The 24,951-nt window shown below is 52.7% G+C and overlaps 1 protein-coding gene across 7 annotated transcripts in view; it reads left to right on the top strand.

Annotated features, from left to right (window-relative positions):
• MICAL3 (microtubule associated monooxygenase, calponin and LIM domain containing 3) overlaps positions 1 to 24,951 on the top strand; it is a 193,820-nt gene that overhangs the window by 119,636 nt on the left and 49,233 nt on the right. For all 7 annotated transcript variants that reach the window (XM_032644838.1, XM_032644834.1, XM_032644833.1 and 4 more), the window contains 3 exons: positions 39 to 225; positions 8,818 to 8,906; positions 9,629 to 9,716. In XM_032644838.1, coding sequence (XP_032500729.1) covers positions 39 to 225; positions 8,818 to 8,906; positions 9,629 to 9,716 — 364 coding nt within the window. The remainder of the gene's footprint in view (positions 1 to 38; positions 226 to 8,817; positions 8,907 to 9,628; positions 9,717 to 24,951) is intronic.

Below are 24,951 nucleotides of genomic sequence, written 5' to 3'. Positions count from 1 at the left end.
CCTCGCCTGATGCGTGTCCGCCCACCCCCCACCCCCAGGGCTCCATGAAGAAAGAGTTCCCACAGAACTTGGGAGGCAGCGACACTTGTTACTTCTGCCGGAAGCGGGTCTACGTGATGGAGCGGCTGAGCGCCGAGGGCAAGTTCTTCCACCGGAGCTGCTTCAAGTGCGAGTACTGCGCCACCACCCTGCGCCTCTCGGCCTACGCGTACGCCCTCGAGGACGGTGAGTCCCCGCGCTGGAGGCCGCACCCAGACTCAGGGCCCCCGCTGCGTTCTTACACTAACGCTCTCTTTTCTGCCTCTCCTGAGGCTTCCCATCCACCCCCCTGTAGTCTGTGTTTTCTCCCAGACTCTTTCTTATAAATATTTCTGCAGGGTCACCAAGCTGTATCATAGATGACTCAGTGACCATGGTGATGAGAAGGGCATGCGTTTACCTAAATCGTTTTCCTGGCTTCACAGACACCTGCTGTCGTACCTCACGGTGGGGATCTTAAGATAAAAGGGACCTGAGGAGAGTAAGTCTTTTTTGTGTTCGCTTTAGAGAAGAAGAATCACAGGCTTATAGAAGCCACATTTCTTGCCTAAGGTCAGTGACAGCACATTGAAACTGTATCCGCTGCCACTGTTCTCAGACCTTGGCTTCCTGAAGGTGCCTGAGTTATGCCCAATGTCACCCGTGCTCTCTCGTATCAGCATCTCTGGTGAATTGAGAGCACGTTGCCCAGGCCTCAGTCTAGTTACTGTGCTGTTCAAGCCCTGGCCTTTTGTGATATTTGTTGGTTTTATAGGCAGAAGGTGGAGAACTATGCAGACAGGTAACAAAGCCTGATGGAGAGGCGTGTCTGCCGCCTGAAAACCCTTTGGGGTTAATTGGAAAAGGTCACCGGAGACATCAGTGATCCCTACGCCCCTTCCTACAGGAAACAGAAGGGACCTTATGAGAGGCCATCTTACTGATTCAACAATAATGAAAAGACCCAGATTAATAGAAGGGGAAAGTAAATCCTCAGGTCCCTTGCACTGACTGAGGAGACTGTCAGGGGATGTCCCATGGGAGAGGGACGCCCTGTGGTGAGGAAACAGTCCTCCAGGCTCTTCGACTAGTGAGCGAGAAGCAGCCAGAAGAGCTGAGTGGTGACCTGAGAAAAGCTGACTCTACTCTTGTGGCACCTGGTCCTCTTGTTACGTTAGTGAAAAGCACCACCCAGCGAGGGAAGAGGTGAGACAATTGTCTAGACTGTTAGGTATCAGTATTCCCACACACCTGGTCTTTGGAGAATGCCTTTGCTCTCCCCGGATGGGGTTGGCAGACGGAGCCCACCCAGTGTTTCTAACTGTCTGCGAGTTCTGCCTAGAAAGATCCCTTCAGGTCCAGCGAATCGATCCACGAGTATTTTTGCCCATAGATTGTGCGCCACACTTTTGCCACATTCTCCTGAGGGCGTAGATGGTGTAAGAGGGGCTGTCCTGATGGAGTGATCCGGCAGCAGACGGCGTAAGGGAGTGACCAAGGGCCACGGTGCGTAGTGCAGACTGTAACTTTGTGAAGCACAGAGGAGGAGGAGTCCGGGAAGCTCAGGAGGGTCAGGAACTACTTAGCCATCCTGCCGTGGACTCTGGAGCATGGTGGGCGAGGGCTCAGCAGAGGGGCGGAGGAGCTGGTGTGCCCAGCGAGAGGGCAGCGGAGCCCGGGGGAGTGACCATGGTGTGGGGGCCGGACGAGCAGGCCCACGTGCTTAGGCACGGCCTTCCTGAGAGCAGGCCTGACCAGCTCCCCAGACTTCAGCCCAGGTGAACCTTTCCCTCAGCTCCGCCCTCCTCAGTGACAGCTGGACTTGGAGAAAGGAGGGAACCTTAGGGGTCCTGAGGGTTTAGCCTCATGAGGTTCAGAAATCTAATGGAAGAGCCTCAGGTAAGAGAGAAAAGGGCAGGGATTGTGGCTCCGGAGAGGGGGTTAACCCAGCCCGTGCCGGGCCCTTAACATATTGTGACATTTCATCCTCATGACCACCGGAAGGTAGCTAGCTTTATTGTTGTAATTTTACACATCAGGAAACTGAATTCAGAGAAGCTGTAAGTTACTTGTCCAGGTCCACACAGCAGTAAGTGACCTCTGAGGTCCCCCAGGTCAGACGTCCTGGGGTTAGCGCTTCTGGCCCACGGCAACTCCGGCCTGGTCAGTGGGGACTCACTCACTTGAGAGAGGCGTCCAGGTTTTACCCTTGTCCCTTCAGCCCCTTGAAAAGGATGGAGTCTTTCTGTTGCCACAGACTAGCTTATTTGCCTGCTGCCACCTCTTAAGACAAGGACTCTAAATCAAACAGTATGTCACATCTTTCCTGTCCTCTCGAGGAGAGAAAACACACACCATCCACTGAGGAGGTCTGAAGGGCCGCCCTCGGGAGTGACGAGCCCGCTGCCCCCCCGCCGCTGCCCCGTGTCTGCTCCCACAGGGCAGCCCAGGGGATCTTAAAGACACAAGCAGATCTCCCCGGCCTCCCACTGTTCACCCTGACGACCCCTGTGGCACAGGTGGACCCGCGGTCCCCGGGGCTGAGAGCTCCGTGCGTCCTCCCAGCCTGCCCCCCGGCCCCCTGCTTCTGCCTGTCCCCTGCGAGCTGCTTGCTTCTCCGTTGCACTGACACGCGTGCGCTCGCTGTGTCCTCTGCTGGAGCGCGCCCCTCCCACCCTCACGGGGCAGCCTCCTGTCGCCACACGTTCTCTCCCCGGAGAGGCGGCAGGGCTCCTCTGCCTCCTGACCAGAACATTTCTGGCTCTGACCTGTCCTGACGGCTCTGACCTGGAGTTGCTGGGGGAAGGAACCTGTGGCCCGTCTGCCTCAGGCTCGCCTCTTAGCTGTCTGTTTTCTCCAGTTCCATCTTCAGTCATTCCTACGTTTATTGTCGAGGTTCCTGAATTTACTTAGACCATCTAAAATCAGTGACTTGACGGGATCAACCATGCTTTGTGGTTGCTTTGTGACGTTAGCGTGGCCATACTTGCTGATTGAGATGGGCACCATTGTGAAGAGCCAGGCGTCCGATGTTCAAGTCCTGTCCAAGACTCGCTAGCGTGGCTTAGCCCTTCTGTGCCTCACTGGGTTTTGAGGATTAAATGAGTCAATAGTTGTAAAGCACTTACAGTATTTGGCACATGGTAAATGTTAGATGAAAATCAGCCCTTTTTGTTATTAACATAAGAAGCAAAAAGTATCACCAAGTTGGGTTTGGGAAGGGGTTTGAGGTGCATTAATCGAGCAGCTACAGTGCAGGACATGTGATGATGTCTCATTGATGGCTCTCACCCCACGAGACGGTGTGGTCTTCATGCTCTACGTGAGGAAACGCGTGCTGAGAGGGTCATGGACCACTGAGTGGCTGGGATGGTGCCTGCACTGAGCTCTGGTTTCAGTGTGTGTGTTCCTCCCCTCAGGTTGTGCTGCATTCATAGAGAAAACAAGGGTTTGGAATTTTCTTTTTACTTTTTGGTCAGGCTCATGGGACTCGTTTTTGAAACCTAAACCTCTTTACTTTATTGATTTAGGATACCGTAACAGAATTCAATGAGGATTCCCTGGTAGGTCAATCTATTGAGTTGTATTTTTAAATCTAGAATTCTGCTATTACTAGAAAAAAAGCAAATTAATGGAGGAAAAATAGAAGAAAGGAATGAACCTAACTGTAGTTTTGTAGTTAGGTTGTAGTTTTCTGATACTACAATAAATAAGACTTTTGGTTAAAAGTAATGGAAACCCAGATCAGATTAAAGTTTATGCATAAGATTGACATCTTTCTTGCAGATAGCAGGGCTGCCCCTTCTCTCTCCCCATCCCTAAGAATCTGTTAGCCTAACTTAGCCACATGCCAGATCCTAGAGCACCGTGTCCTGGGGTGGGCTGGAGGGAAAGGGGATATTCTGATTGACCTATCTGGGTCATTTATCCACTTCTGTGCTGGGTAATGTCAGGCCACGTGGTTGGCAGCCCCATCAGAGTCATGTGGAGGAGGGAGGAGTGTTCCTTAAAGAATGAGACACAAGACAGGCAAAAACTAGTGTGTGATCCAAGCACCAATACTTTTGTCTTGTCCTAATTACATTTTATCTTGGCCAAAATTCGCAAAAGTGAAATGGTTTATTACAGATTGTAGAAGGAGATTGTGTCCAAGCTGCTAAAAATAACCCACGACTCAACTCCCCTTATAGAGAGATAAGCAGTGGGGTTGATAGTCCTTTGCTCTCAAGTGCCCCTGACAGGAGGTGTGGTTCTCTGAGTTCTGATTACGTGCCAGGAGCTAGTGGGAAACTCTATTTCAGAAAATATACTATCTATATGAATACTATTTGAAATTATGAAAGTCCACAAACTCTCTTTTTCTAAAAGATTTATGCAGTGTTGGGAGGGGGAGAAGTACCCGTAAAAGGAGAACAGAAGTCAGTTACTTTGAGGGGAAAAAAGAGAGAGAGATGTAATCGGATCACCAGGAGAAGGGAAGAAGAATGCCATTCATTTATCTCCTTGACTTTTTTTTTGAGATATAATTGACACATCGGTTTATGTGTACTGCCCGTTGATTTGACACATTTATTTGTAAAGTTATTACCACCACAGTGTAACCTAGGCTAAAACCACAGTGTTACCACCTCCGTGCCATCACATAGTTACTAACTCTTTTCTGTGGTGAGAACATTTAAGACCCACTCTTTAAGCAACATTCAAGTATATGACGCAGTATTATTTGCTTTGATCACCATGCTGTGCGTTAGATCCCCAAACTTGTTAATCTTATAACTAGAAGTCCCTACTCCTTGGCCAATATCTCATTTCCCCTCCCCCCACCCCTACTGGCCACCATTCTACTCTCTGTTTCTTGGAGTTTGTCTTTTTTAGATTCCACATGTAGGTGATATACAGTATTTGTCTTTCTCTGTCTGACTTATTTCACTTAACACAATGCCCTGAAGGTCCATCCAGGTTGTCATATAGCAGGATTTCCTCCTTGCTCATGGCTGAATAATATTCCATTGTGTATACATATGTGTATGTATATATATATTATATACATATATCCATCCGTGGATGGAAGCTTGGGTTGTTCTTGTATCTTGGCCATTGTAAATAATGCTGCTATGAACATGGGGGTGCATATATCTTTTATTATAATTAGTGTTTTTGTTTTCTTCGGATAAATACCCAGAAATGGAATTCCTGGATCATATGGTAGTTCCATTTTTAATTTTTTGAGGAACCTCCATACTGTTCTCCATAGTGGCTGCACCAATTTACATTCCCACCAACAGTGCATGAGGGTCCCCTTTTCTCCACACCCTCTCCAACGCTTGTTACCTCTTGTCTTTTTGACAGTAGGCATTCTGTCTGGTATGTGGTGATATCCTGTGGTTTTGATTTGCATTTCCCTTATGACTAGTGATGTTGAGCCCCTTTTCATCTATATGTTGGCCATTTGTATGTCTGTTTTGGGAAACTCTCTTCAGTTCCCCTGCTCATTTTTTAGTCAGGTTGTTAGGTTCTTTGCTATTGGGTTATATGAGTTCCATATATATTTTGAATATTAACCCATAGTTTGGGACCTTTTTTGTGGTGTGCAAGGTATATATATTTTAATAACAATTGTTTTCAAAAATTTATTTTTTATTTATTTTTGGCTGCATTGGGTCTTAGTTGCGAGGTGCAGGATCTTCATTGAAGCATGCGGGATTTTTCATTGCGGCACGTGGGCTCTTCGTTGTGGTGTGTGGGCTTCTCTCTAGTTGTGGCCTGCAGGCTCCAGGGCACATGGGCTCAGTAGTTGTGGCATGCGGGCTTAGTTGCCCTGCGGCTGTGGGGTCTTAGTTCCCCAGCAGGGGATCGAACCTGTGTCCCCTGAACTGGAAGGCAGATTCTTTACCAGTGGATCACTAGGGAAGTCCCTATAATAACTTTATTTTATTTTATTTTGAATTTTATTTTATTTATTTTTTTATACAGCAGGTTCTTATTAGTTATCCATTTTATACATGTTAGTGTATATATGTCAATCCCAATCTCCCAATTCATTACATTTTTTTTTTTAAGTTGCGGCATGCGGGACCTAGTTCCCCGACCAGGGATTGAACCCAGGCCCCCTGCATTGGGAACACAGAATCTTAACCACTGCACCACCAGGGAAGTCCCCATACTCTTTTGATTACTATAGCTTAGTAATATAGTTTAAAATCAGGACGTGTGATGCCTCTAGCTTTGCTCTTCTTTCTCAGGATTGCTTTGGTTATTTGGGATTCTTTGTGGTTCCATACAAGTTTTACAATTGTTTTTTGCGTTTCTGTGAAAAATGCCATTGAAATTTTAATAGTGATTACAGTGAATCTATAGATGGCTTTGGGTAATGTGAACATTATAACAATATTCTGATCCATGAACACTGGATATCTTCCCATTTATTTGTGTTTTCAGTTTCTTTCATCAAAGTCTTATAGTTTTCAGTGTATAGGTCTTTCATCTCCTCGGTTAGGTTTATTCCTAAGAATTTTATTTTATTTTTTGATGCTATTATGAATGGGATTTTTTTCTTCATTTTTTTTTCTGATGTTTCATTGTTAGTGTATAGAAACACAACTGTTTTCTATATGTTGATTTTGTATCCTGCAACTTTCCTAAATTTCTAGCAGTTTTTTTGGGTGGAGTCTTTAGCATTTTCTGTATATAAGATCATATCATCTACAAACGAAGACAGTTTTACTTCTTCCTTATCTATTTGGAAGCCTTTTTTTTTCTTTTTCTTGCCTGATAGTTCTGGCTAGGATTTCCAGTATTGAATAGGAATGGTGAGAGTGGGTAGCCTTGTCTTGTTCCTGATCTTAGAAGAAAAGCTTTCAGCCTTTTCCTGTTGAATATGATGTTAGCTGTGAGCTTGTCATATATGGCCTTTATTTTGTTGGTACGGTGCTTCTATACCAAGTTTTTTGAGCACTTTTTATCATGAGAGGATGTTGTACTTTGTCAAATGCTTTTCTGCATCTGTTGAGATGATCATTTTTTTCTCTCTCTTTCTGTTAATGTGGTGAATCCCATTTATTGACTTATGGCTATTGAACCATCCTTGCATTCCTGGAATAAATCCCACTTGATAATGCTGTATGATCCTTTTTTTTTTTTTTTTTTTTTTTTTTTTGCGGTATGCAGGCCTCTCACTGTTGTGGAGCACAGGCTCGGGACGCACAGGCTCAGCGGCCATGGCTCACGGGCCCAGCCGCTCCACGGCATGTGGGATCTTCCCGGACTGGGGCACGAACCCGTGTCCCCTGCATCGGCAGGCGGACTCTCAACCACTGCGCCACCGGGGAAGCCCTACGATCCTTTTAATGTGCTGTTGAATTTGGTTTGCTAATATTTTGTTGAGAATTTTTACATCTGTATTCATCAGGGTTATTGGTCTGTAATTTTCTTTTCTTGTACTGTCCTTATCTGGCTTTGGTAATGATGGTCTCATAAAATGAGTTTGGGAGTGTTCCCTCCCGTTCAGTTACTTGGAAGCGTTTGAGAAGTATTGTTAATTCTTCTTTAAATGTTTGGTAGAGTTCACCAGTGAAACCATCTGGTCCTGGGCTTTTCTGTTTTGCGAGGGTTTTATTTACTGATTCAGTCTCCTTACTCAATATTGGTCTGTTCAGATTTTCTGTTTCTTCCCGAGACTCAGACTCATTTCTACTAGATTATCCAGCTTTTTGGCATATAATTGTTTTTAGCAGTTTCTTACGATCCTCTGTGTTTCTGTGGTATCAGTTGTAATGTCTTTGTTCATTTCTGATTTTATTTATTTGAGTCTTCTCTCTTTTTCTGAATTAATCTCATAAAGTTTTGTTACTTTTGTTTATCTTTTCAAAAAAAAATCAGGTTCATTGATCTATTCTATTGTATTTCTGGTTAGGTCCTCTTACTTTAACTTTGGGAATAGGAAAGTTCATTTGTCAAAGGAGCCACTCTCTCCAGATGAGAAGGATGAGTGGAATTACTCCTGTTTCAACAGTTTCTGTAATAGGGTCTATCCTTTAATTTTCGAAAGCCTTGGCTGTAAGTGGGGGGAAAGAAAGAGTTGGGAAAAAACAACCCTCAGTGACTGAATCCCACTACCAGCCTCGTGGGAAAAGCCAAGGTTGGTGTTTTTCAAACTTTTGATCATGTCCACAATAGGACATACATGTTACACTAGGACCCAGAAAACCCAGGTGGGCACAGCTGAGCTGTGAGAGATAATCCTTGACTCTGAGGATGCCACAGTGCATGCTGATGCTTTTTATTAGGCTTTATTCTGTTTTGTTTTAGTCACAGTGCACTGTAGGATTTTTGGTTTGTTTTGCGTTGTTTTTAATGCTGGTCCTGACCCACTGTGGGTGGCGCTGGCCCACGGGTGCTTGCAGAAGGACGGCAGGAGGGCCCCAGCGGGCTCATGTTCGGTGCCGCCCCACCCCCGGCAGCCTTCAGGCCACCACCGCTTGTGTTCATTCTTGGTTTCCCCAGAAATGCTCCTCTGGCTCTTCATGTGACCACATCTTTGTTCTGCACACACTGCCACTTTGTTTGCGGGCCCTGCCGTGCAGGCTTCGGTCTTTGCTCCAAGCCCTGATTGGGTGATGGCTCCGTGGCCTCCACACATCCGGGCACAGGGGAGAGGAGGGCCTGGCCGCCCTGGACAAGAAGCCTGGGCCTGGGGAAGGCCGGTGCCGGGGCGAGCGGACGACCGTGCCAAGACCAGGGGTCAAGCTGGGAATCTCAGAGACTTGCTCACCCTCTTCCCCTGCCCCTTGCTGCCTGCAGGTAAATTCTACTGCAAACCACACTACTGTTACCGGCTGTCCGGGCCTGTACAGAGGAAGAGACCAGCAGTGGCCCCTCTGTCTGGAAAGGTAATGTTGATCGGCCGCAGGGGGCGGGGGGGCAGCAGGTGCTGTTTCAGTGTGGTGACAGGTCAGGGTGTGGCCAGCAGGCCCTGAATGGTCACTGCATTGCCTTTCCTGTGAGTGGGAGGGCCTGAGAGATGGTCACAGTCCGATATGGGGAGGGAGCATCTTTTCAAGCCTAATCTAATGTTGGGTTTCAGTAAGGTAATGTTCCAGCACCACCTGAGTTGGATTTGGAAGACCATGTCAGACCTTGTCTTCTGCTTACTGTGTAAAAAAAGCCTTTTGCCTTTGAAAATCTCACGCTTCCTGAGAGGAGGACACCGGAAAAGGACTTGGCTAGAAATAAATGCTCTGCAGCCAATTGCTTGAACTTTCTATATTCTGGGAATTACTTATCTAAGAACCTTCTTTTTACAAAAAAAAAAAAAAAAAAAAGTGTAATCAGCTCCCGCATCTGTCTTTCCAAGTGAGCTGTGTATTCTCTCCCCTCTGTGGTGTTGCCCTGTGGGCGTGCAGTTGACTGATGCTCCCAGGAGGGCCTCTGCGGACTGCAGAGAGCCTGTGGGGGAAGGGACGTGAGGTGCCTGCGACACCCGCGTGAAGTGTGCCCTGGTGCAGCTCTGGGTTTCCTGGTGAGGGCAGCAGACCAGCAGCCAGGCGTCATTGTCTCCTGAGATGTGGGTGCTTCACTCAGTCACTCTTCCTCTTCTTGTGGACTTTCCTAGGAGGCCAGGGGACCCCTGCAGGACAGCCCTGCTGCAGACACCAACGGACAGCCCAGCGCCAGTGCCAGCCCTGCCGAGAGAACTCCAGGTAGCCTCACTTCCTTGTTTGGCTGGGTGGCGCGTCACTCTCTCGGCCTCTGTGACAAGGCCAAGGGGATGAGCCAGCACCTCCAAAGCAACATTTCTTCAATTGGGCATCAGGTGGCCCAAAACCCTCTGGACTCCTTTTTCATGTGCCAGCTGCTTGCATTCGGAGTCCCCTTTCTCTATGGCCTGTCGGAGGTGCTGGTACAAATCAGAGGGGAGTTTCACTGGCCGACCGTGAGCCAGTAGGGGTGCCTTCTGGTGAGCGGCGTCACCCAGGCTTCGGAACTGTCTATTCAGAATCTCAAATTTTTATTGCTGGAGTCCTGGGACCTGCCCACATCCATCAAATACCTTGGGGGGTTGGCCCAGGCCCTGTCTAGGGAACAGGAGTTCAAAACAGGCTGCTTTTAGCACTGACCCAAGTGATGACCCAGGGCAGTGGGGCCTTCCTGTAGTCCCTCACTGTGGGCTCCTTGGATAGAGCGTGGAATTGTGAAAAGGCCCCAAGGTCTGAATGTGTGTCCACCTGAACTGGACATCCTCCATCCTCTTCCCTGCTCAGGTGTCCAGGTGAGCTGCCACTGCTGTCCCACCTCACCTGTAACCCCTGAGGGACATGCCCTGTCCTGGTCATTTTGGGGCATTTGAACTCCTAACGAGGATCAGGCCCTGATTGGTCCCACTTTCACTAACCTCTTCCTGTGTCAGGAGGTGAGTGCCACCACCCCACATCTAAAAACACATTTGTTCTGGTCTCGAAGGTCAGGAGAAGGAAGGGCTCATGGGCACCAGACTTCTTATGAAGAATTGTGGTTTTTCCTTAAAATCACCTCTCCCTACTCCCTGCCAAACCAGCCTGTGACATGTGTCCACAGTTCCACAGATGTGGGTGGTCCTGATGCCCTGCGCAGCCCCGACAGGTCATAGCCCACGGTCACTGTAGCCAGTCGGAGAGGAAGTCGTCAGGGCCCTGTTTTCACCTGTCACAAGTTTCTTCCCTTCAGAGCAAATAGGTCTCAAGCAGCCGTTTACAAACTCACGGAAATCACCATATTGAAAACTAAAGATTATCAGCTAAGGCCAGAAACTATGGAGAGGGAGTTGGTAGTGGAATTTCCAAAATGGGAGAAGAGAAAAGTTATCCACTGAGCCTTCAAATGGGAGGTTAGCAGAGTTGCTCCTTCGCCCGTGCTCCAGAACTAACGCAGGCCCCGTGGTGTTGCTCTGGGGCAGGAGGGTGTCCCAGACGCTGGGCAGTGCCCCTGGGTGCAGTGACTGGAGTTTAGGTGAACTCAGCTTCTGCTACTATGTGTGTCCTGATAAAATCTAGGCAAGTTTTTAAGTGCCCTGCAGATTGGACCAATATTTTATAGCCATGTTTAAGCTACAAATGACTTGGTACCCCTTGAGCCCCTTTATAATCTGTCTTTTTCAAGAAGTGCTGACGGCCCTTGCAACAGGGGAGCTGGTAGAGACAGGGCGTGTGCCTTTGAGCAGGTGGGAACCACCTGGGTGCTCAGCAAACAACTAAAATGTTCGGCTCTCTTTGTGGGCATCTGAAGAAGAGCGAAGCCAGCTGAGGTCAGGCCGTTCCTGAGCCTAGGTCGTGCACTCTGTCCAGTTCAGTTTGCCGTCTCTGCCTGCCTGCTTTGAAAGCATAGTGGGCTTCGGGTTTTTAGCAGTTGTGGAGAATTAAGCGTTCCATAGAGAAGAGGACCACTCTGTGAGGCAGGGAGAGAAGATGAGAGCTGGGGTCGTGGTGACAGAATCAAAGTCCTGAGGACCTTCTTGATTCTGAAGGTGATGCGCCTGTCACAGCATGAGGGGTTCAGGATGTGAAGCCCAGTTGGAGGTGCCCTGTGGGCAGTGGCAAGGCCAGCACCGGGGCCGCTGGGGTCCAGTGAGTCCCTGCCTGTGGAGGCCTGAGCTTTCTGAGAGCGCGGTTCCAAGTGGACGTGCCGCGGAGCACCAGCACTTCCCCTTCGTAGAACAGGAGCAGGGTCGTGGGTGTATGTTCTAGCTGGCAGGAAATCGGTTTCTTTTTCTCCTTTAATAAGGATTCCCTTCTTTAAATCCCAAACCAAAGCTTTGATTGGTTAACTAGAACTTCCTTTTGAAAAGCTTCAGAAAAACTCAGGTGTTTCGGGGCTTCAGGAAGCGTGTTGTGGACGGCTGTGGTCAGGCTGGTTCTGGGCACGTCCCCTGGGCTGCGCTCTGAGCAGAGCGAGTCATACGTGGAGCACGGTTCACACCCCAGATCCACGTCCCCCAGGAGGCCGTCTGGAGGAGACGTGACTGTGGCTGGCACTGCTCCGTGCCCCCCTTTAGCTTGTGGCATTTCCCTCGCTTCCCTCATGTTCTTCTCTTACACCAAAACGACTGCTGTTGCCAAAAAAGCAAACACAACCCGCGAGTTAGAACCTGGTCCGGCGTCATCTGTCTCTGGCCCCCTGGCCCGCAGCTGCCGCCTGATTTAGCATCTTTGTTTGTAATGTGCTTTTACTGTAGAAACCCTCTTTGCTGTTCTCAAAATCAGTAAGTGCTTTGTTTCCAAGCTTCTTATACTTAGTGCTGCAGGTCAGTGGACCTGGCACAGATTTTCTTACCCTGGCCTCCTAGTACCTGCCCTGACTTTAGGAAACATTTGGATAACAACAGGCAGAGAAAGAAAACCCCCAGTGGGATGTTGTGCCCTCGAATACAAGACCCTCAGTTGAAGGTTTTTAGATCCTTTTTTCATCCGGAGGAATCCCCTTTGCACCTCACATAGTGGGTAACCAGAACTGAAGCGTACAGGCATGGGGTATCACAGGGAACAGAAGAGCTTTGCTTCCAGTACAGGTGACAGACATGGGATGGGAGAAAGGCTTCATTGTCTGTCGTCTTACAGAAAGATGATCTTAACATAAAAGGCTGCCTCACTGTGGCTGCCGCATGCCGCGTCCCCAGACACACCTGCACGATCACCCTTGGGTTCCATAGTCTGGATGCTGAATGAGCCATTAGGAAACGCAGGCGTTTCCCACACCAGCTAGAATAGCCACGCGCGGTACAATCCTGGGTTCCTGCCGTCAGGAGGATCTTCCCACTGCTTCCCAAGTCCTCTTCCCTTATAGGCATTTCTGGAAAACCTATTTAGAAAAGCAAAGAGAATTCCGCATCCAGCTTCACTCTCCAACCCCACCCCAAGAGTCCAAGTAGACGGTGATGTGTGAACACATCACTAAGATATGGCTTAGTTTCATATCTACAAGTACACGTTTATATGTTGTGCCCTAAGCGGTGATAGCAATACTAGCGAAGCTTCCCCGAGCTTCTTGCCCCTGGGCTCTGGCTTACACCGGGGACCGTGCCACCGACCTGGCTTAGTGTTCCCGGGGAGGTGGGGACCGCGGGGGCAAGTGCCCCCGGACATGAGCAGTGCACACTCCCCACCCCAGGAAGGTGACTTAGACAAAGCAGGGGAGCAGGGCTCTCGCTCAGAAACCCCACGGGACCGCTTCACTTCCAGGCGCGGGTCTGTTAGCACAGCTCCCTGCTGTCTCTTGGTGTTCAGTGTGTCTGTAGGACAGTGGAATCCTTAGTCTCTCCTGAAAGGGGCCTCAGCATGGCCTTCAAGGCCTGGCCAGTGAGTTAAAAAAGTGGCCACCCACTTTTCCTGATCTGTTAAGCTTGGGGTAGAGGGCGGGGGCAGGCAGCAGGCGGGTCCCCAGGAGTGGTACAGAGGCCAGAGCTGTGCCAGGGACGGTGCACCTGTCCGTCTCCGGCCTTCCTGCCGTGAAGCCTCGCCTTTGCCTTCGTCTCTAACCTGTGCCGTTGTGCGTTTTGGTGTGTTTCTTTGTGAGTTGTTTTTATTTAATTGTGTAACTTTGTTTTTCCGTTATTGTGAAACTAAGGTGTTGTGCTTTTATTTTTTTATAACAAGTGTTACCGTTCTTATTTAAGAGAATAAATTCCAAACAATCTTCAGGTTTCTGAGTATTTCTTTTCCTCCCTTTTCCTGATTGGAGGGTGGGGAGGGGTCGCTCAAGCAGGTCAGGAGTGGGCGTGAGACCACGGTACCTCAGGATCCTCACTCCTGGGCCGGGCTCGGGAGAGAACGTAGGTGTGTTAGAATGGGGCAACAGTGTGTTTATACCTAAAACACAGGTTCCCGTTAGTGGAAGGGCCCCTGTCTGGGGGGGGGCATGGTGGAAGACATTTTGCTTCCTTGCTTGGAGGAAGATGCCACCTGTGTCCCCCACTGCATCATCCGGCACGAGGGCCCTGAGGCGGGAGCAGGTGAAGGAGAAAGCTCTCCGTGGAGCCTGCCTCTTCCTGAGCCCAGGCCGTGCCCTCCTCTTTCCGACTAGCTGGTACCGTGGGGACCGGAGCGCTTGGGCGCCTCTTCGCCGCCTTGAGGCTTTTGCCTGGCGTCAGGGACGGTCCTTGCTCTGTCCTCCCAGCTCTGTCCTCCCAGCTCTGTCTGTTTCTGTGACCTGGACACACAGGCAGGGGGTCCAGTTCTGCTTGGCTGCTCGAGCCTGGAGGGCTGAGCCCCCTTCTCACACACACACTGTGACCTTGGCAGCGGGGCCTCTGGTGCCGGCTGGCCCGCCGGCCACAGGGGCACAGCCGTTTGGGTGCTGAATGGGGCCAGGAGAGGGCACATCGGAGGGGGCTGCTCAGCGCCAGTCTGCGCCCACCGTGCTCTAGGTGATGGCGGCCTCCCGGCCTCCCCTCCACCCGGCGGCCCCCTTGGGTCCCTGCGCGGCCACAGCACCATCACTGGGTTGGGAGTTGGTCCCAGCATGGAGAGCGCCTGCCTCTCCCGGCCTGCTCGCCACCCTCCCCCTTCTCTGAAATCAGTCAGTCTGGTCTGTCCTGGGCCCTGCAGAAGGCTGGGAGAAAAAGGAGTCGGGCTGAAGACCCTGGAGAGCTCCCTTTGGGTCGAGTTTCTTTCTGAAACTTGAAGCCCATTCTCTTTTTTTCTCATCGGTTCCCTGGCCCTTCCCTCACTGGGACACTGCCCAGGAGGGCTCCTGTGTGCGACGGGGTGCAGGAAGCAGTGAGAATGGGCTGCCCTCTGTTCCCGTCCTGTCCCCTGAGGGGCCCACTGAAGACAAGCCCCCGCTCGGGCCTTGCTGGGGTGTGATAGCCAGCAGACAGCTTCAGGAAGACTCCTCCCCAAACGCCAGGCCCTTTCACAGAGCTCTACAACCTCACCAAGACTCCAAAACTGGGCCTTACCTGGCACCTCAGTCCAGCCAAGCATCCAGCAAGTGCCGGCGAGTAGATCCGTCCTGAGGGCCTGCGGGGAGGAGGCGTGCGCGCTGGGGTAACGCCTCTCGCTCCACAGCTGCTCTGGGGTCAGCGAGGCTTTGCTCCAAGAAGGGCAGTGGGTGAGAGGTTGAGTCGCCCCTACACCCGAGCCAGGCAAACCTGACCTCGCCCTTGATGGTGTCCACAGGTGAGGTTAGACTGCCCCCCATCACTCACAGAGGGGCGTTGGCATAAAGGGCAGTTTGGGGATACCTTCCGGCAGAAGGGGGTCCGGGGCCCTAGCTCTGCCTACTAAAAACAGACTCCTGGGGCCATGCTAGTGATTGCTAGAAAAATCCTTAAAGTTGAGTCAGAATTTCTTTTGCCTCTTACGTGTTCTTTACCTCTATATCTGTGCTCACCAGCTTGCCGTGACTGTGCATTAGTTGTATGAAACTGTCCCTGGTATGAGTTCCTATTCTGTACTTGGGTAAAATGTCAGGGTTATTTCCACTGTGTCACTGTTGTTTCATAGTGTCCTTGCCTGGAATTGTAGGTCTTCGGTGGTTATTTTGTGTTAAGGGGCCCCGGTTACCGGAAGAGCTCGGGCCCTGCAATCCAGGCACCTGCTTGCTTCTCTGCGGTTCCTGCGCCCCGGGTCCCGGTGTGACTGGGCCTCCATCACAGCTGACTCCCCAAGAAAGCTCGACCCTACTGGGGGCCCCTGCAGACCTGTGCTGCCAGGCGGGGGTCGGGGCTCCAGAAGGACCTGGGCCTCAAACACACAACGAAATCGGGGCTGTTTCAGTGCAGAGGCCTACATAAACATTCTTTCGTTCAGTTCTCGTGTTCTTCCAGGGTAATAAAGCCGGGCACCAGTGGAGGTGACTTCCTGAGACTGTCATCCTCCTGGTGCCTTGCGGCTGCTCAGAGACCAGACCCAAAGAAAAGTGTGCCTAGGGACCTGAGGGCGGAGAGTCTGCAAGGCGCCTGAGCTCCACCTGGTGCCGATGGAGAACAGCTGATGTTGTTACAATATGGTTACAGTAGCCTGTTTATTCTTGTTCCCCTGTTTTCTAGAACTGAGTCAGAATCTAGAAAGACCAGGCTGGAGAAGACCAGCTGTAACATTTCCCTCCCACCATTTGCCACCAGCAGACTTACCTGGGTCAGTACGTTCTTCCTCTAGAAGAGAAGGCTCTGCCCCAGGTTCTGTCTCCTGTGAATTACTCTACACCAGTTCCCTGCCTGCCTTCAGTGGGGCATCAGCATTGCTGGAGGCCCAGGAACACAGGGATCCGGGTGCCGGGAAGGCAGCCCCAGTGGAGGCTCTGGGCCCTGGGGCGACGGAGCTTGGCCAGCTGCCTGCGTGCGGGAAGGGCCAGAGTCTTGCTGCCCTCGGGGGCTGCTGAGAGCCAACAGCCGTGCTCCGGGCGACTGCAAATACCACGCCAAGGGGCCATCGTGTTTACAACCGGGAGAGCCCCCGCTTCTGTTGGAGTCTCCCTCAGATAAAAAAAGAGAGTGAAACTTGAAGTGTGCTCACTGCTGTCAGTCTCCCCCGAGTGTTTATACTGGTGAATCTGCCCTTGGGCCGACGTCACACGAACTCAGAGAGAACAATTCAGGAATGGGGTACAGCTAGTGTGCAGCACTTACTGTGTGCCAGGCACTGTCCAGACGCCTTCTGTATACGCGTCCCTCATCTAATCACACCGTAGGCTGTGAGGAAGGTAGCGTTTTGCAGACTGGATCGAGGCCCCGTGACTGACCCAGGCAGAGCCGGGTGGAGTCGGTACAGGACGTGCACCGTGCCGCCCCCTCCACTCCCGTGTCCTCCAGCCTCAGCTTCTCCGCACGGGGCAGCGGGAAGAGAGCTGCGTGTCAGCTCTGCCAAGATGACTTTCTAAAAACATGCACGAATGCCCGTGTCATCTGTGAATGTGCATTTGGTTATTTCCAGGAAATACGTGTCCCCAGATTTTTAGCGGCGACCCCAGGGCTGGGAATGTGCCTTTGCAAAGAGGGTAGATTCCAGAGCAAAGGGTTTCATCACTGGTATGTGAAGGGGGAGATCAGAAGAGACGGAGGCGGAGAATAATGATGTTGAATCGACTGCTTTTCATTTTCTCTGTATCAGCACTCTTTGATCAGTTCAGACGATACCAAGCCTAAAGTCATGCTATTAAGATGTCCCTCCACACGGAACCTCCCTGTCAGTCTGGAGGAGCCGGGCTTGTGCTCTGGGATGGTGTTCAGTGCTACTCAAGGGCAACAGTCTAGCTACTTCTGACTTGTACGCCTGTTGCTTATTTCTCCTCTACGCTCGCATTTTATCACACTTCTCTAAGAGGCCCCCGGGGGTGGTGGAGCTGACGGTTTCGTTCTCTTGCTACTGATGCTTTACAGCTGCCATTCACAGTAGTTGCCTGGCCTGGCCCTGGGTGGGGTTGGCAGAGGAGAGGGAGAGATGAGGGTCTGCCTCTTTCTGTCCTGACACTTTGAGCAGAATCACCCATGACAGGAGTTAAACACGGACATTCTTACCTGTCGGAGTTTGGGCCGCTCCAGACTCCACTCACATGAAATGACGCTTAGATCCAGGCTAAGCATGCGTGTCATCGCAGTGAGCATTTTGGGTTCTGCCATGTTGGATCAGCTTGGGTTGGACACGGAAGCAGCTCGGGAGGCCTGAGCATGTCCAGGCCCAGCCTCGGGCAGGTGTGTCATGTCGGGCCCTGCGAGCTCATAGAGGATGTTTTTGGAAAATGGAAAAAGAAGAGAGTTGGGGACACGGAGAAAGAAGCAGTGTTTTTCCTCGTCGTGTTTCCACGGCTGCTTTTCTCCCTGGATTTAGTGAGCAGGCCTTCTGACGTACCTGTCAGCCTCTAGCACCTGGCCTCTGTCCCCAGGCCCCACGCCGGAGGGCTGGGCGGGTGGACGGGGGACGGTGGGACGGACAGCATCTCCGTGAGAGAGAGACTCCTCTGTACCGAAGGACAGTGAAGGGCGGGGCATGTCTGCCCGGCACAGGGATTGTCTGCTCCACACGGCCCTTCCCGACAGGCCCTCCACGCGCTGCCCTCCAAGGTTCAGGGTGCCTCACTCTGGTGGCAGCATCACTGCTCTGTCCTAATGACTTTGTCCATTGGGCCGCGGTCCAACATCTGGTGTGCCGGTTGGCCTGATCAGTGAGAGGTGGGAGATAGTCTGCTGTGATTTCCAGGCAGGGCTCTCGGGCTCAGCACTATTGACGTTTGGACGGATAGTTCTTTGTTGTGCGTTGTTGGCTGTTTGCAGTATCCCTGGCCTCTTCCCACTGGATCTCAGGACTCCCCCCTTCCCAGGCTGTGACATTGCCAGGTGACCCCAGGGGAAAAGATCACCTGGTTGACCAGCACCATTCTAGACTAAAGTCAAGAGAAGTAAGGACAGGCCCTAAATGTAAAATTAGCCTCCATTTGATTGTTCCCATAGGAGACCAGGGAAGAGAGTGCGTGAGGACAAAGAAAGTGATACAGACCACACTGGACAGCAGTGGCCTGCCCGCCCCTGTTAGGTTGTGGGCACACGCCTCCCAGCACGTGACGCGGTGTACACGTCAGCAGCCGTGCCGGTACTGTGTGTGCTGTCAGACACCGAGGAAATGTTTTAGAACAGAGTCCGTTTTCCTGAACCACAGTGAATCACCCTGCGCCCCAGAATGTGCTCATCTTCTGAGGTGACCACAGCCTGGGAGAGCAGAGCTGGGTCTAAAGGGGACAAGCACAGATCTTGAAGAGAAGATGCAGCCTGTTATCCTTGCTGTCTTCGGTCATTTATCTCTCTGAGCCTCAGTTTCCCCATCTATTAAGATCATAAAATGGAAGAAAGGCTCCCTGCTGCTCCATGAGATTGTTGTCAAGAGCAAATAAGCTAAAACGTGTGGAAACTTGTTTATTTAAAAGGATTACAGGAGTATCAACTCTGATCATTGGTGGAGATTCCAGAAAATGCTGGCATAATCAGAGCGAGAGTGAGTTAGGGTTATTTCTGCTGACTGGGCGACGCCTCCTGCGGGGTGAGGACCGGACGGCCTGCTGGGATGTGTTCCCAGCCAGCAGAGATTTGGGGAGACAGAACAGTGAGGAGGGCTGGCCGTGTCTGGTCCTGAGACAGTGGGCATTGAATCTCTGCAGGGCTTGGCTAAATTTGGCCTTGCTTGTTCCTCAGCCTGCGTGGATGGGCTGTGAGGTCACCTGCCAGGTCACGACACCCTGGGGGCTCTTCACCGTAGCAGCGGAAGAAAAGCAGTCCTGGATAGGTTGACATTAAGCTGAATTTCAACACCCACGTGCGAGTCAGAGGACTGTGCAGGATTATAGCTTCGCTTAGGCAGAGGTAGGGTTACACGTGGGCCTGGGGACGGTGTGGCTCCCCACAAGCCGCCAGGGGCTCCGAGCCACCTCCCGGCCTGGAGGCAGCGCAGGGACAGTGCTTCGTGGGTGTCAGGCTGGTCGCCGGAGAGGGCTGTGAACTCCCAGCACCAGCCGTGCAGGCCCCCGTGCCCGGAAGTCTCAGGGACCGGCTGACAGATGAGAGCACAGGTGTGACAGGGCCGCCGAGGTGCGCCTCAGGTGGTGCTCGTGGGCATTGCCGGAGGAGCTTGGCTCCTTTCCCACAACAGATCTATGGTGCCCGAGGGGAGGCCGTTGCGGAGATGCTGTCTTTGGAAGGAGCCTGTCGCAGAGCAGAGGGCCTTTCGTCGCGAGGTGGGTTTGTCCCTGTTGATCGTTGGATTATGGGCAGGGCCTCACTACCCACCTTCCACGGCTCAGAGGCCAAGCCCGCTCTGGGGCTGTGCAGCTGGCCCCCCGAGAGCCCCTCGCAGCCAGCTTGGGATGCACTCCGGACTGAAGTGCCCCGGAGGGGAGGGGTGCAGTCTAAATGCATATCTTGGGAAAAGCTCATCATCTGGCAGTGCCTGGTGGGCAGACTCGTGGTCCTTCTCTCCCTTCCCACCTCTCCCCTCCGCGTGCTCGTACGGGTCTGGTCCTCCAGTGCGCGAGATGCTCCCTGGGGCTCAGCTGCTCTCCACGGTGAAGCGAGGACATGCATTTAGGACATCAGGTCGTTTGAGATGGTGTCTTTTCAGAGCCTTCCTCCGTGGAGTCTTGTAGGACGTTGGCATCTTCAAAGGAATTTCTGTGTCCCGGGCGCTAAGGGAATGGCTACTGTCTTCACAGAGGTGGTGTTCCTGCCTCTTCTTGGGGCCTGGAACAGTATCAAGCTCCTTGAGACACGCAGAGGCCCTCAGTGTTGTGTGTCAAGATGAGGAAACTGAGACCAGATTATGTCCAGCCAATTCCTTAGAAGTATAGTGAGGTGTTGCTGTAGTTCAGATACAGGCTGAGACCTTCCATCTTGATTGTTTATTCAAGACGCTTTACCGAACACTTGTTCTGCTGCATTGATGGCACCAGAACCGCAGGAGGCCGGGAGAGCCCTGTGCAGCGGACCCTCCAGTTTGGGGTGCACTCAGGAGGTGGATGGTGTGATGAAGGTGCGCTAGAGCCCTGGGGGTGCGGAGGGGCCAGCAGCAGCAGGCAGAGGCCCGGGCTGGGCTGACCTGTGGACCACCCTTATCTTTACCCGCCTCTTATTAAGATTTCAGAGGCTAGCCCCATGAGTGGGCTGGTGGACAGGCCCCTTACCTTGAGCTGTAGGGACCCTCCTGATCTGCCGGCCACACCCATGGCTCCCGTGTGTGCACAGGTGTGTGCATGTGGGCGGCCAGGTGGAAACAGCAGAACTGCAGCTAGAGCTCAGCTCTGTGGGATTTAAGAGAAAACACAGCAGACCCCAACGCTTTAGACAGCAGAGAGGTGGCCATTCTGCGGGGTGACCCAGCTGACTGTTAAGGGTCAAGTCGAGTTTCATCTCAGAGATATTTCGACACATGAAAGATATGTTATCAAGAGAGCTACACGAAGCCTGGTAAGGTGTTTTTTTTTAATGGAGACTTAGGTACGTGCCTTAAAAGAGACCTCTTTGCCTTGGCCAGTTAGAGTGACATGTGCCAGGATTTCCACCTGCCAAAAAGACACCTTTGGGAGCTGCAGCAAAAGTCACATCTTGTTAGAAAACTAACGTAACAGCAAAAGTCCCCCGGGATCCTGCAGATGGGGAGCCAAGGGCTGTGGCGATGGACGAGCCCCTCGGCTTCCCGAGGGGACTCTGCGGGCTGCAGGCTCCCACCTCCCAGCTGGTGGGTTTCCTGGGACAGTTCTGACTTGTCCCTGTTGCGCTTCCCGTCCTTGGCCTCTCGGTCACTGCCTGACTCTTGGTAATTCAGTATCTCCCCCTTGCGTCTGCGTGACCTGCTTTTCTCTGTGCCGCATGTGAGCACGCAGTCCCCCGGATGACGAGGAGACGCTGGGTGTGGAGGGGCAGTTAGCGATCCCGTCCCTCGCTGCACAGCCACACGGCCCCGGGTGCCATCCGGGACCGGTGTCCTAGGGCCTGGACATCAGAACCCTGGGTGGCAATAGCGCCGGCAGCGCCCAGCGGCGGGGCGTGCAGCCCACGTCACAGTCCTGACTCAGCCGGTCGTCCCTGTTCCTTCATCACCTGCTTCCCGAGCAAAGGAGCATCTGACACCCTCCTGTCCTGTGACCTCGGGACATGCAGTGAACCCCACCCCCTGACAGCAGGAAACCACAGAAGAGTCTGTCGGAGGGTCCACGTGCAGGGGCCGCAGTCACCTCACCGAGGCAGTGCTTGGAAACTCCTTCCTTTGGCCTCCAGAACCAAAGCGCCGGTGAAGTGTGCGGTGTCCTCCAGAGGGAGAAATCGCCGTGCGAGGCCTCAGGCGTGCGGCCGGCCCAGCAGAGTCTGCCGAGGCCCAAACCAGCTGTCCCACGGCCCTTCTGAGAAGGCCGTGGAAGCAGCCCCAGTGAGCCTTTCCCCCAAGGTGGGCCTCCTCGTCCCGCAGACACCAGACCCCACTGTCCCGCCGGACGGGAGCGGGGACAGGGTCCCGGGCAGAGCGGCCGCCTGCTTCTCGGACAGCTGAGCGGCAGCTCAGCCGGCAGCTTGAGTGGCAGTGAGGTGGGGAGAGTGGGCTGCTTCTTCCCCGTGGGGCTGCCGGGCCACTCATGTCACGGGGCCCCTCTCGAAGGCAACGCCCCACAGAGGCAGCTGTCTCTGGTCCGGACAGCGGTCCTGTCCCGGGGTGGCCACGTGTTGCCGCAGAACTGCAGCAGGGACCCCCTCGCAGCCCCGTGAGGATGGGGGCTCCTCGTGAGAAGGGCCATCTCTCCCCCAGGGTGATTTCACGCGTGTTGCCAAGGGCTTTGGCAGCGCTCGTCCGTCAGCTGAGAGCAGGTTCTCCCGTGAGGAAAATGTTTGCTTGAGGATGATGTATGGAGCTCATACAGGCAGTGACTGGCCCAGAGCAAGGCCCGTCGCTCAGGCTCAGAGCCTTTCTCTTATTTAGGGTGCCACCCAGATCCTGGAGCTGTTTCCCTTCGGTCTGTGGAGCTGGAATTGGCCTCCAGTGACCTGAGATCTGCTTGCCTGGACTTAGGGAACAGTCGGCCTAGGAATGATCCCAAATCCCTCATCCCACTTTCAGCTGGGAAGCCCCTGTGTGTTGCTGCATCAAAAGCACGTGACGTGGAGAGGCCGGGGCTCTTGGCCCGACCCTGCTGGTTCACTCTGACTTTCCAAACTGCCCTTCTGCAACCTCTGCTCTCCTGGGCTCCTCTGAAGCTGACGAGACAGCGGGGACCCGGGGGCGGCAGGTGGGGGTCCTCTGTCACGGTGTCAGAACCACTGCCAAGGCCACCTCCACCATTACTTCCTTCAGTGTCTTAATTTACCATCACCATCCGGTTACTCTGGCCAATGGCCCTCTGCTCAGGACAGAGAGTCAAGGACGCTGATTCTGTTGGTGTTTGTGTGTCTGAATTTCCCATGACATTTTAAGCTTATGGCCCGGGAATGCTAAGCACGCTTTGGCAGTTGGTGGATCTGGGGTACTTGCCGAGCATCCTCTGAGTGCCACCTTCCCTTTGGGAAAACGGCCTCCATGGGGACCCGGCCCCGAGGGAACATCCTGCTTTCCCTGGTCGCTGAAAGTGGGTGGAGACCAGAGGGGCCTGGGGCCTGACCAGTGAGTGACCCCAGCCCTCCCGCCTTTCGCAGCATCTCCAGTGGGAATGTCTTGGGCTTCACGGCCCACAGCCTCCTCTCTGTGGGGACCAACGTGTGAATGATCTTGAGTGTTTCTGGCTTCGTTTTTGTTGCTTGTGGCCAAGCCCAGTATTAAATTAACATCTCCCCTCCCCAGAGCCCCAGCCTCTGGGCTTGGGGTTGGGTGATCCCCTGCTCTATGCAGCCTGTGGAAACTCCAGAGAATTGACGCTGGGAGGGCGGGATGTCATTCCAGACGCCAGACGCTCTGCTCCAGGACATTTCCGTGGAGTCTCTGTCCTTCGTCATGAAGGTCACGGTGGGGAGGAGATCGTGGTGAAGACGCCCCTGCGGGGGAAGGCAGAGCAGGACTCCAAGGAAATGCGCCTTGGTGGCAGCACACCAGGCCTCTGAGCAGACGCTGTCCTCCTGGGTCGGGTCTTGGCCGCACCGCTCACCAGCTGTGTGACCTTGGGCAGCTTACTGTCTCTGAACCTCGGTGATCTCATTTGCAAACTGTTACCTACCTTAAAGCTGGCGCCTACCTTCGTGTTCCTCCAGACCGCCCTCCTTGGATCCCTGGGTGGGCCACGCGCCCCTTTTCCATGCTCCCGTGGTCCCGCGTGTGTGCTCGAGCCCTGACGCCTCTAATACGCCTGGAACCATCCCTGTGAGGACTTTCTTTGCCATGCCCGGCCTGCGGCGCTCGGAGTAGAGAGCGTTTTAGCCTGTGTTGTTTCCCCAGGTTCTCGTGGAATTCCTGGGAGACACTGTGCGTTTCCCCCAAGGGTCTTCCCATGAGTGTGTTCCTTCTCTACCTTGAAATTGCTCAGTCGGAACTGGTGATGTGAGTTGTTTTCCCTTAAGTGACAGCTCTTACTCTGTTTTTCTTCTACCATCTAAAAGAAATACTGGTCTTTATTCCATATTCATGGAATTCCCCAAAACTTTGTGCTCAGGTAGTTGCCACCCATTTATTTCCCTTTCCGTTTAAGGGCAGTTGTCAAAAATACACGATGGGAAGGACAGAATCAAGTGGTACTGTAGTCGGGGACCCTTGGCCTTGTCTTTATCGAGCTGGGTTTTGATGAGGAGAAGGGAGGCCAGGAAGGCTGGTGTTTGGAAAGGCTGGCCCTGCGATTAGAGCCTGTGCCCTCGGAGGGCCTGGGGGCAGGTGTGGAGACTGTCTAGACCGTGTCCACCTGCTGTGCTCCCTGCCTCTTTCATGCTGTCATCTGGAGACCACGTGTTTCCTAATTTTCCACACGCCCTCGTCCAGCATCAGAGCTCACACTTCGGGGGCCCTGAGCTCAGTGTTGAAGGATAGTCCGGGGGTGTCCAAAATGAGGTTCCCGGGGCACCAAGACCGGGACGGGCAGATGTGTGCAGACGGCACAGGATTCGTGCCCAGACCCCATGGTTATACGTTTACCTGCATTTGTAAGTGAACACGCCCCAGGTCTTGCTTTTCAGAAAGAATCTCTAGTGATTTGAAGGGTGCTGTTTGGTGGGAGATCCTGGTCACTGCAGCAGATGCGCTGAGACTTCATTCCGTGACTGCCCGCATTCACGGGGTTATTTCTAATCATTTTACGAGGAGGTTCGGAACATGCGCATGACAGAAGGGCCAGCCTTCCAGACGTTTTCTGCACAACCTCTCACGTCACAAAAGTTACTGAATCAGTGTTCCCACCCCGTCCTTCAGCCCTTCATCAGGGGGCTTCTGGGCTTCGCCTGAAGACCACCTGACACTGGCTGGCGTGACCTCACCTGCTAAACCTAGTGTCGGTCCCTAAAGCTGAGAGTTTCGCCGAAGCCAG

The sequence above is a fragment of the Phocoena sinus genome, chromosome 10, assembly GCF_008692025.1.
Source record: "Phocoena sinus isolate mPhoSin1 chromosome 10, mPhoSin1.pri, whole genome shotgun sequence".
Classification (NCBI taxonomy): Eukaryota; Metazoa; Chordata; class Mammalia; order Artiodactyla; family Phocoenidae; genus Phocoena; species Phocoena sinus.
The sequence above is the reverse complement of the archived record's forward strand: the minus strand, read 5'-3'. Positions and strand labels throughout refer to the sequence as shown.